The sequence below is a fragment of the Myodes glareolus genome, chromosome 11 (assembly GCF_982192425.1).
Source record: "Myodes glareolus chromosome 11, mMyoGla1.1, whole genome shotgun sequence".
NCBI classification, from domain to species: domain Eukaryota; kingdom Metazoa; phylum Chordata; class Mammalia; order Rodentia; family Cricetidae; genus Myodes; species Myodes glareolus.
The window spans coordinates 16,415,365-16,427,911 of NC_142036.1; the positions used below are offsets into that span (position 1 = coordinate 16,415,365).

Sequence of the window (12,547 nt, forward strand, 5' to 3'; positions counted from 1 at the left end):
TATAATATTAAATATACATTATATTTTGATTACCAACAGTAATTTCTATGTACCATGAATTACATAATATTTAAAAAATAAGTGATCTCACTAACCCTTTGTCATGCATTTTCATTTCTTCTCTCCAATAGTGTTTATATGGTTATCACTTTGTTTTAGGGGATTTTCTTTGAAAACAGGATCTCATTTAGCCCAGGCTGACCTTGAGCTAGATATGTAGCTGAGACTGACTTTGAACTCCTGATCCTCTTGCCTCCATATTTCAAGTGCTGGCATTACAGGCTGTGCTACCAAGTCCAGCATGGTTGTCATTTTCATTAATGCCTCACAAAGCTGCAATTAAAATGCACAGCCTACAAACATCTTTATACTTTTACTTAATAATGCACACTTATAGACACGTGTTATTTATATATTCATCTTTTCCTTCCCAAGTATTTCATTTTCAAATGTGCAGAAGAATTAAGACGGTACCCTGCATATTTCTAAGTCTTTTCTTTATTTTGTCTTATTTTGCATGCTCATTTTGCTCTGGTGTTCCTTGCTCAATTGACAGATTGGTTTCTTTCCACTGAGTTAGTTGTAGACATCATCACATTTCACCACCACTAATTCAGCAAGTGTATGTAAGGTCCAGGGACTTGAGGCTAGGGAGATGGCTCAGTGGGTAAAGTGCTTACTCTACCAGTATGAGAATTTGAGCTCCGTCCCCTCTGACTGCCAGAAATCCAGAGGCAGTAGCACCTATCTGTAATTCCTGTACTCTTCCAGCAGGATGGAAGGTGAAGACAGGAATCCCTGGGAGCCTAAGAGCCTTTGTGTTGGCTACTCAGAAGCAAACAAGAGACTCTTTCAAACAAGGTGGAAAGTGAAGACCAACACCTGAGGTTTCCTGTGACCTCCACACACATAGCATGGCATGTGTGTGCCTGTGAACATTCACTTCCCTCACACAGAACGAAGGCATTCCCTACATAGTCACATTGCCACATGCTGATACACACATTATTCATGTGCAGATGTATTCAGAAAATGGGACAGCTCACTACAACTGTTACTCAATATACGGTTCCTATTTCAGTCTTTTTCATTAACTCAGGAATTGTCCGTTATGGTTATTTTGTTTCCAGAATCACAAATTATTTTTTGGTGTCATATTTCTTTGGTTTCCAAATTTGGATTCAGTTGATGGTTTTCTCATGATTAGCTGTAGTTTAATTAGGTACCTTGTAAGTCGTATGTCAGGTGATATGTCTCCTTTCCAGTGTTTCCTCCAGAGTACTTGGTGTCAGCTGATGTATTACTGGCTAGAAGTGATCATTTGAGCATTCTGTTTGCCCTTCATTCCTCCTGGACCCTTTGTGTTCCAGGCTCTAGAGATGACCACTCTCACCATGTCCTGTGTATGCTTGTATGTGTGGGTATCAATCCCTCTATTAATTTTATTTTTAACTTTTCTGCTTTTAGTTTTATTGTTGATTGAGACAGCCCTGGTTGGCCTAGAACTCACTGTGTAGATCAAACTAGTCTCAAAGTTGGGGCACTCCCTCTTCCTCTGCCTCTTATACAGTCTTGTGCCACTGTATCCCTCCCTTTAAGAAAGATTACTGCCGGGGCTGGAGAGATGGCTCAGTGGTTAAGAGCACTACTGCTCTTCCAGAGGGCCCAGGTTCAATTCCCAGCACCCACATGGCAGCTCACAACTGTCTGAAGATCCAGTTCCAGGGGATCTGACACCTTCACACCAATGCACATAAAAATAAAATTAAATAAACCATAAAAAATATTTTAAAAAAAAGAAAGATTACTGCCGAGTGATGGCGCACACCTTTACTCCCAGCACTCAGGACACAGAGGAAGGTGGATCTCTGTGAGATCGAGGTCAGCCTGGTCTACAGAGTGAGTTCTAAGATAGCCAGGGCTGTTACACAGGGAAACCCTATCTAGAAAAAAAAGGGGGGAGGGAGGGAAGGAAGGAAGAAGGAAGAAAGAAAGACTACCTTTATACTCAGAGACAGAGGTAGTCGAATTTCCTTGAGTTTGAGGCTAGCATGGTTTACATAGTAAGTTCCAGGGCAGCCAAGGCTACACCCTAGAGAGCTACTGTCTCAACAAACAAAACAAATCAAAACAGAACAAGTCATATGCAATAATGTGTACCTGCAATCCCAGCATTCTTATTGTGGGATTGGGGGCAGAGATAGAATATTCTCAAAAAGCATGCAGGTAAACACAAGAGACCTTGCTACAAATAAGGTAGAAGGCGAAGGCCAACACCAGAGGTTTTCTTCTCAGCTCAGCTATGATGTCCTCTCTCTCTCTCTCTCTCTTTCTCTCTCTTTCTCTGACACACACACACACACATACACACACACACAAGCACCATTTATACACACTTAAAAAAGAATAAACAAAAGCTCAGAAAAGTTAAAAACAGATAAATGATAAAATGCAAATTATATATGCAAACTTAATCTTTAATTTTTTTATTATACATGTGGCTGTTTTGCCTGCATGTCTGTCTGTGCACCATGTGTATACAGTGTCTGGAAAGGACAGGGATTCTTTAGAGCTGGAGTTACAGTCATTTATGAGCCACCACATAGGTGTTGGGAGCCAAATCCCAGTTCTCTGCAAGAACAGCCAGTGCTCTTAACCATTGAGCATCTCTCCAACCATATTTAACAGGTTTTTTTAAATATTTATTCATTTATTATGCATACAATATCTGCCTACATGTGTGCTTGCAGGCCAGAGAGGGCACCAGATATCATTACAGATGGTTGTGAGCCACCATATGGTTGCTGGGAATTGAACTCAAGACCTTTGGAAGAGCAGGCAATGCTCTTAACCACTGAGCCATCTCTCCAGCTCCCAACAGGTTTTTTTTTTTTTTTGAAGTATAACTTGTCAGCTACTCAAATGGCAATTTGACTTTCTAACCCAGTGGTTCTCAACCTTCCTAATGCTGTAGTCCTTTAACACAATTCCTCATGTTGTGATGATCCCCCCAACCATAAAATTATCTCATTGCTACTTCATAACCAATGCTATGGGATCTTTACATTGTAAAGATTTGTCACCCAGATTAGTTTAATAAAACGCTGATTGACCAGTAGCCAGACAAAAAGCATAGGATGGACGACCAGACTAAGAGAATTCTGGGAAGAAGAAAGGCACAGAGTCAGTCACCAGCCAGATGCAGGGGAAGCAGGATGTGAGTGCTCTACTGAGAAAAAATACCAAGTCACGTGGCTGAACATAGAAAGAGTTATGGGTTAATTTAAGTTGCAAGAGTTAGTTGATAATAAGTCTGAACAACAGATCAAACAGTTTGTAATTAATATAAATCTCTGTGTGTTTATTTGGGACTGGATGGCTGCAGGACCAGGCTGCTTGACCAGACAGGACAGTAACTTCCATCTACAACTATAATTTTGCTATTGTTATGAGTTGTAATGTAAATATCTGCTATGCAGGATATCTGATATTTGACCCCCAAATGGGTCTTGACCCACAGGTTGAGAACCACTGTTCTAATACAGTACAGTCCAGAAATAATACTAATACCCATGTGCTGAGAAATGATGATAGGAAAATATGAAAAGTCTTTGTTTTCTGTAGCCAGTTCATTCTATTCGTGTACAAACAGAAATCTTTGTAAATTTGGTAAGAGCCCAGCAATTCAACATCCAGGGTGTTAGAGGTTCACTGGTGCTGTGGGTTTTGATGGCGTTTGCTGAGCTGGTGCACTGTTGCTTGTTCAATACCAAGGCTCCGGTAAAGTAAAGGTATGATGCAGCATGGCTAGGTACTGGACACACCTCAGCTTTATTATTTGTTTGATTTTGAATCATTGGTGGTCATTGTGTGTTCAGAAATTAATTGTGACCAAGTTTTTGGTGACACTCATGTTTAGTCAGTTTTTCTGTCCTTTTTCTTTATCTTGTGTATTGTTTGCACAGTGAGTAGCTAGGTGTCCCAGGGTAAAGTTAAGAGCATGAGCTCAGGAACTAGGTGCACACTGCAGCCAGGCACGGAGCTAGGTGCACACTGCAGCCAGGCACGGAGCTAGGTGCACACTGCAGCCAGGCACGGAGCTAGGTGCACACTGCAGCCAGGCACGGAGCTAAATGCACTCTGCAGCCAGGCACAGAGCTAAGCAGATATGGCAGCCTCAGGCCCCTTACTAACCTTGGTTACACTGGTTTTCTTCATAGCTCTAGTTTCCATATCAAAATAAATCATTCCAGTCTGCTAGGAATCAAATCTGGGTCCTGTGGAAGAACAGTAAGTGCTCTTAACTGCCATCTCTCCAGTCCCCTCAGCCCTCATCCTGAAACAGGTATAGTGACAACTGTCTCCAGGAATAGTAACCATCTCAGAGGAGTTGCTCAAGGGTCAGAGGAGATGGTGTATGTGTCATGCATTGTGTCTGACACATAGAAGTTAGGAATGAATGCCTTGCTATCCAGTGGGTGGAAGACATGAGAGAGAAAGAATAAAAGAGGAAAATTCAGACTTTTTCTGTCCTCATCTAATCCTCAGCTTTTATCCAGACTGCAAGGTTTTGGGTTTTTTGGGGATTTTTTTGGTTTTTTTTTTTTTTTTGGTTTTTTTTGGTTTTGTTTTTTTGGTTTTGTTTTTTTGAGACAGGGTTTTCCGGTGTAACAGTTCTAGCTGTCCTGGAACTAGCTGTTGTAGACTAGACTGGCCTTGAACTCACAGGATTCACCTCCCTTTGCCTCCGAGTGCTGGGATTAAAGGCGAGCGCCACTATCACCCAGCCTCCTGTCTGGAATTTTTAATTTTATTATTTATTTTTGCTTTGTTTTTCTTTTTTTGTAAGTAAAGATTTAATTATTTATCATGTATAGTGTTCTGCCTGCATGTATCCTTTCAGGACAGAAGAGGGCACCAGATCTCAGTATAGATGGTTGTGAACCACCATGTAGTTGCTGGAAATTAACCTCAGGACCTTTGGAAGAGCAGCCAGTGCTCTTATCCTCTGAGCCATCGCTCCAGCCCTTCTTTTGGTTTTCAAGACAGGGTTTCTCTGTATAGCACTGAGTGTCCTGTAACTCTCTCTGTAGACCAGGTTGACTTTGAACTCACAGAGATCCACCAAGTACTGGGATCAAAGGTGTGCGTGAGCCACCACTACCCAGCCTGTCTGAACTTTCTAATGGATTATTTAGACATACCTACAAAAACAAAAGCAAAATTATACTAATAAAGGGTGATAATGATTTGCTATTATATCAGAGATTTGTGTTTTTGAAAGAAGAAGTTTATTCAGTGCCCTCTGAGAAGAGCAGCTGGCATGTGTGCTCACCGGGGAGATTTACACTCTGCTACTGCACAAAGGCTTAGGCCGGCCCCTCTTAAATGTCAGAGCTTTCATAGGGGCTGCAAGCTTTCTCAATCACCCTTTTCCACTTTCTTCCTAGTATGCACATCACCTTCTGCTTTTATAAACAGATCCATCAGTATCAACTTTTGAAATAAAAATAAATGAAAGCATACTGGCTTTGTAATAAATTCAACCAGTAAATTTTTCGTTAGTTGCAGGATCCTCCCGACTTGACACAGTTGGTCCTGTTTAGCATTCTTAAAGTGCATCAGTTTTCTGTGTGTATATACACATTTGTAATACAGATTTTCTTGAGGGCTGCAGGGTTACCAGTGCCATGCATTCCTAGTAGTAGACTACCTGGGTTAGTGAATGTGGTTTAAATTTAAATGGTTACTAGCTTTTGAATAATTTTGTGTCCTTTTGTGTTTTTGCCATGTTTGGTAATTCAGGTCACAATATTACTCACTACAGAAATAATTAATTGGGTACAACCCTTTCTTTCGAAGTCCTGATCTGGTTTTAATAGTGTGGTTTGAACTACTAAATCTCCCAAAAAGCTTCGAATGGGTGGAATTCCTCTTCCCTGTAGATTCCAGCTGCACTCAGCAGTTAACCTCTTCAGCCCTTCTCACCCCGGCCGCGTTGGTCTGGGTTGCACGGTGGGTGTGACCTGGCCCACCACTGCTGGGAGCAACTGCGAAGGAAAGTGTTACACTGAGCACACAGATTTCATGAAAGGCAAGTTTGACCTCACTTTTCAAGTGCTAATAGGTTTGAATTCCACATCCACAGATTTAATTTAACAAGAATGAGTAGAATTTTAATTAGCCCAGATGGACTCCTCTATAGGCCATGGTTTACTTTTCTCTGCCCTTGACTCTTGTGGTTTTCCCCCTAGATAACTGAGCATGGGACCAGGCTTTTAGTTCAAATAGCACAGCTCTGTGCCTCCTTCCCAGCTCTGTCTTGTGCCTTCCTTGCAGGTCATGCTTTTATTTCGAAGGTCTGTGAAGTAGGTCAGATTCCCTTGGCAAGAAAGGTGCTTTTCCTGGGTGTTTTCCTACAGGGCTCTTGCTTTCTCTCTCTTCCTACCTGTCATTCTTGTTTTATACCCCAGACCTTGTGTCTGCCAGCAGAGCCAGGGAAAAACAAGTGACCCTTCATCTATTCCAGCCATCAGTGGGGAAGCAGGTTCAGTTTGTTGCTGGTTCGATGGTCTAGAGCCAGCTAGGATGCTTTTTGTGCACTTAACATTTTAAAGTTCACAGTTGACCCCCCCACCCCACTTCATTTTCAAAGCAAGCCTGCTCAATTTCTTTGTGGTGAAACACTTTGGAATTGATAGTGTCAGATTCCTCCTCCTAAAGTTGAGCTCTCTTCTACAGCCTGCCCACGGACGACCGCTTTACACTAATCTCACCTTTAAGACAGTTTGCTTTATTTTCTGTTGGTTCTTAGCCAGCAAGTGCTGTGGAGCTCCTTTGGCCAATAGCCCAAGTGGGCTGCTATCTTAAAAACACTGTTGACCAAAGGAGCTCCACAGCAAGCAAATTCCTTGATTTCTTAAAGGTCTTGAAATGCCCATCTAATTTTTTTTTTTCGAGACAGGGTTTCTCTGTAGCTTTGGAGCCTGTCCTGGAACTAGCTCTTGTAGACCAGGTTGGCCTCGACTCACAGAGATCCGCCTGCCTCTGCCTCCCGAGTGCTGGGATTAAAGGCGTGTTCCACCACTGCAATGAAATGCCCATCTTTACAAACATTTGAGATAAATGTATTTGAGCATTGAACAATATAGAAAAGAGTTAGGAAGAAGATTAAAGTCACCTTTATTCCTATCTAGATATAAATGCAAAACATGGGATTTTTGCATTCAGTTTTTCCTATGCATACATATGTGAGCTCATTGACATACTTTTATTTTTCTTGGCATCATGTCTACCCATTTTCCCATCTTTCTAATTATTAGTTGAAAGTACATTTAGCAAAATATAATGTTTCAACTCATGGCTGTTCCATAATACCTCCTTAATAACTGGAAATGATCTTATAAGTCTAGTTTTGCTATTGTGACATATGATAGCTGTCTTTGTCTCTAAATGTTATCTGTTGGCATGTCTCCTGAGAGTAGAAACTGTTTTGCATTCTGCTGCACATATACAAAAATAATTTTTTTTTTGTTTCTTTAAAACAGGGTTTCTCTGTGTAGCCTTGATTGTCCTGGAACCCGCTCTGTAGATCAGGCTGGCCCCAAACTCACAGAGATCTTTCTACCTTTGCCTCCCTAGTGCTGGGATTAAAGGTGTGCACCTCCACTGTCCAGCAATTAAAATTATTTAAACAAAGCAAAAAGCAGCAACAACAGAATAAATTCCAGGCCAGGCCTGATGATTCACACCTTTAACCGCAGCACTCAAGAGGCAGAGGCAGGCAGGTTGCTGCGGGTTTAAGGCCAGCCTGGTCTACATAGTGAGTTTCAGGACACCCAGTGCTACATAGAAAGATCCTGTCTCAGTAAACAAACAGAAAAAGAAATCTGGCCAAGGATGCAAGTGTGCACGCCTGCAGATATGATGCCTCCTTTAGGGCTGCCTCAGTCAAGGCTGCTGTGTGGATGTGTGCTGTGTGCTTGTGTGCAGCTGCTTCCCACAGTTGCTTCTGCTCTGCACCCATCCATGTTCTCTGGTAGACAGACCCAGCCCTCTGCCTTGCTTTCTTCCTGGCTTCTTCCTCTGCTTCTCAGTTACAGAAGCTTCCTCAAAGCTCTGCCACTGGGGTAGTAACTTTCTGCCCACCATATTTACTTATGTGGCTTTGCCTTTTGTGGGACCAGAGATGAAACTCATGGCCTCCTGCCCTAGGTAAGCACTCACTCTTTCCGCTGAGCAGTTTCCCAGCCTTACTGAGAAGGTTCTTGACCTGCCCTTTGCCAAAGGGTCTTGTCATCTTAGTCTTCTGTTATTGTCTATAGAAACTGTTCCTGCCCAGTGGGCCTGGTGCTCCCAGCATGTCCCCATTCCTCCATTTCTGCTTGGAAAGCCCTGATTCTTGGCTGTGCCTGTCTTTTCCTTGAGATACCCTGTGAAGGTGTCTAGTCTCCTGACTCCCTGTCACCTCCCCTGTGCCAGGAGACTGTGGACGTTTAGTCAAGGACAGGCAGCAGTCATTCCAGTGCCCTCCACCGCCTTCTTGCTGCTTCCACAGCCACTAGAGCCGGGTGCCTATAGGGCTTCGTTCACAGCACATTCCTTTTTAAGGCTCACATTGCTGTTACCTGGGACACTCTAAACATTTAAAGCAGAGAGGTGTTATGTCAGAGGCGTAAACCGTTGTCCAGCATGGGGATGGTGGTAGCAGCTGCAAAGTTAGGGATAGGAACGCTGCTGATAGCGTTCAGAAAATTAGGTCATGTGAGAATGTTAGGAAGAGACAACTGCAGAGGGGCTGGGTGCTCTGCAGGACCAGGGAGGTGACTTTCAGAAGACTGCTCAGACGCTCTGACATCTGCCTGGAACCACAGCCCGTGTCCTGTTCCTCCTGCTGGAGCCGTTTAGAGCCTTTCGCCTCTGGCAGGGACAGTGATGCTATTCCATCTCTCCAGGGAGAGCAGACACTGCAGGAGCAGGAGCTGCTGCCTTGTTGCCAACACAACGTAGCTCTGGGACTGTGCGGAGCTAGGAAAACTGATCTAGTGGGTTGTCGAGAAATTACACAGAGATAGATTGTTTGTTGGGAAGTATTTATGAAACATAAGTGTAAATTAAACTTTATTTCTACTTATAGACTACAAAGCAATTGGCAAGATAGGAGAGGGAACGTTTTCTGAAGTTATGAAGATGCAGAGCCTGAGAGATGGGAACTACTATGCATGTAAACAGATGAAGCAGCACTTTGAAAGGTATGTGACCGGGCTCGCTCTGCGTGGACAGGCACAGGTTGGAATCAGGAGGCATCTTATGTTAGTGGGAAGCTTGTATTCATTTACAGGTATGTAAGCTATAACAAATGTCCTTGGACAGTTAAGATTGTGAGCTAATGTGTTTAATACACCGGGGTTTCTCTTGTCCAAGTTTACAGTGACAAGACGTTAACGTCTTGTTAACACCGACAGCATGCTTGTAAAAGTGTGGTTTACCTCACACAGTATGTGTATGGTGAGTTTTTATAAATCAAACCTCAGCAAAATGTCATAGAGTATCTGGAAACTTATTCACATGAATCAATTAATGTATTAATATATTGGAAAAATAATCTGCAGATAGGAACAGAGAAATTTAGTCCCCAGGAGCAGTCTTCTGCTCTTTGTGGGAAGTGGTAGCCCTAGAGCTATAGTTTCTTATGTGTGATGTTTCTTTCTCTTATAATTTTTTACATTATTTTTATTTTGTGTGTGTATTTTGCTTGCATGTATATCTGTGTACCATGTGCATGCAATGCTCGTGGAGACCAGATGAGGGCATCAGGTCCCCTTGAAATTGGAGCCAGAAACAGTTTTAGCTGCCATGTGAGTGCTGGGAATGGAAGGGCAGTCAGTGCTCTTACCCACCAAGCCATCTCTCCAGGTCCTGGGTTATACTTCCTATGCTGTGGTCTCGTCTCACATAGCAGCCTCTTAAAGTCTTAGCTTCTCAGGGAGCATCACACCACGGAGTCAAAAGCTGTTATATGATGGAATAATATTGTATTATTATTACAATTCTGGCCTCATTGTAACCAAGAAATATTGGAGTAAGAGGTTCTAAGCCAAATGGATTTGTTTTTATATCAAAGAAATTACTATTTTAAACATACAAAGAAGTTATGAAGAAAACTTAGTAACTCCCCCATATTGATATAGAACCTTTTTACTTCTGGTTATTTTATTATTATGTTATTTTTTAGATTTATTTTATGTGTTTGAGTGTTTGCCTGCATGTATATATATGCACCACATGCATGCCAGGTGCCTGCAGAGGTCAGATCCCCTGGAACTATAATTATGGATAGTTGTAAACCACCACGTGTGTACTGGAAACTGAACCCAGTCCTCTGCAAGAGTTGCAAGTGCTCTTAACCACTGCGCCATCTCCCCAGCCCCTATTATTGTTGTTGTTGTTTATGTGTGTGGGTGTTTTGTCTGCATTTGTGTGTGCCTGGTGCCTGTAGAGGCCAGGAGGGCATCAGGTCCCCTGGAACTGGAGTTGCAGAGAGTTGTTCGCCTCCTAAATAGCCATTCATTGCTCATCGCTTCATTTGATCAACATCTCTTTTACCATTTGGAAAAATCCCTTTTGGAATATACTAAAAGACCACTATTTTCCACCAGCCAAAGCCTAAGAATGTCATCCGATTGCATCTGGGGCCTATTGCAGAAATCTCTTTGCTTTGCTGGATCCTGCCTACCTGATGTTCCCACCAGTGTATTTATTTCATGTGTGTTTATGTAGGCCTGGGTGTATGTATGTGTAGCAAATGTGTGCAGGTACTCTTGGAAGCCAGGAGAGGGGGTCAGATCCTCTGGAGCTGTAGTCACAGGTCAACCAACCACCTGATGTGAGTGCTGGGAATTGAACCCAGGTCCTCTGTAATAACAGCAAGTGCTTTTAACTGTTGAGCCATCTCTCTATTAATGTATTTTAAAGTACACTGATTAAAGATTTTCTTTGGGCCCGGCAGTGGTAGCACACACCTTTAATCCCAGCACTCGGGAGGCAGAGGCAGGCAGATCTCTGTGAGTTCGAGGCCAGCCTGGTCTACAAGAGCTAGTTCCAGGACAGGCTCCAAAGCTACAGAGAAACCGAGAAACCCTGTCTTGGAAAAATAAAAAAACAAAACAAAACAAAAAAAGAACTTCAGAAAAATGTTACCCACATTGGAACATGGTATCTGAGCCAAACTTCTGAGCCACGGTCATACCTGTGTGACTCCAGAATAAACCATTTCTTACTCTCTTTTTTTTTTTAAATATTTATTCATTTATTATGCATACAATATCTGCCTACATGTGTGCCTGCAGGCCAGAGAGAGCACCAGACCTCACTACAGATGGTTGTGAGCCACCATGTGGTTGCTGGGAATTGAACTCAAGACCTTTGGAAGAGCAGGCAATGCTCTTAACCACTGAGCCATCTCTCCAGCCCCATCTCTTACTCTCTTTGAGGTGAGACTGTGCATTTGCATTGACAACCTTTACATTCTTAGATAAGCAGAAAACAAACGAGAAGACGATAATTCTCTAAATTCAGTGGCTTCATGTGGTGGGGCCTTCATGAATGCTAGGCAGGCACTTTACAAACTGAACAGCACCCCCAACCAAAAATTCATATCTCAGCAATTTATGAGCATGATCTCCTCATGATAAATAAATAGCTGGGTATGATCACACATGCCTTTAGTCCCAGCACTTCGGAGGCAGAGGCAGACAGATCGCTGAGTTCAAGAACAGCCTGGTCTAGAAAGCAAGTTTCAAGGCACCCAGGGCTACACAGAAAAACCCTGTCTCAAAAACAAACCAATAAATAAACAGACCAATAGCAACAACAACAAAAACCCCACAAGTAAACTAAAACTCCATCTACCATATAACAGACATAGCACGTCTAGGTGTTTACTGCAGGACTCCATGTGAACATACCAGGGAGACACTCACACGCCAGGGTTCTCTACAGCAGTTTCTAGGAGCTGAGTCAGGGAGCCAGTATAGGTGTCCATCAGCAGAAGAATGGCCAAAGAAGAGATGTTTCTAGACACGAGATAAATTTCTTAGTCGTAAAGAACAACAAAGTTATATAACTTGCAGGAGGACAATAGATGCAATTGGAGATAATCATATTAGGCAGATTAAGTTAGTGTCTCAGAAAGACAAATATTGTCTGTTTTTCTCATTTGCGGTTCCTAGATTTATATAGATAGCTGCAGTTATATATGTATATATGACATCAAAATAGAAAAGAAACTGTCTGGGGAACAAATACAACAGGTGAATGTAATGATAATAACAATAATAAAAAAATCCATTTTCCTGATAAATCATGTTCTATAGAATACATAATACAGGTTCATGTACATGTGCTCATACACACATACACACACATGTACACACATACAATAGATGAATGTAATGATAATAACAATAATAAAAAAAATTCTGATAAATTATATTCTATAGAATACATTGTAGGAAGCTCTGTTTTAAAAGCTGTTGGGGGGTTGAAG

The 12,547-nt window shown here is 42.2% G+C and overlaps 1 protein-coding gene across 12 annotated transcripts in view; it reads left to right on the forward strand.

Moving 5' to 3' along the window:
* The window catches only part of Mok (MOK protein kinase), a 35,692-nt gene that overhangs the window by 812 nt on the left and 22,333 nt on the right, over window positions 1–12,547 (forward strand). For all 12 annotated transcript variants that reach the window (XM_048431322.3, XM_087911512.1, XM_085697955.2 and 9 more), the window contains one exon: window positions 9,137–9,251. In XM_048431322.3, the coding sequence (XP_048287279.3) occupies window positions 9,137–9,251 (115 nt within the window). Of the gene's footprint in view, window positions 1–9,136; window positions 9,252–12,547 lie in introns of those variants that run through there.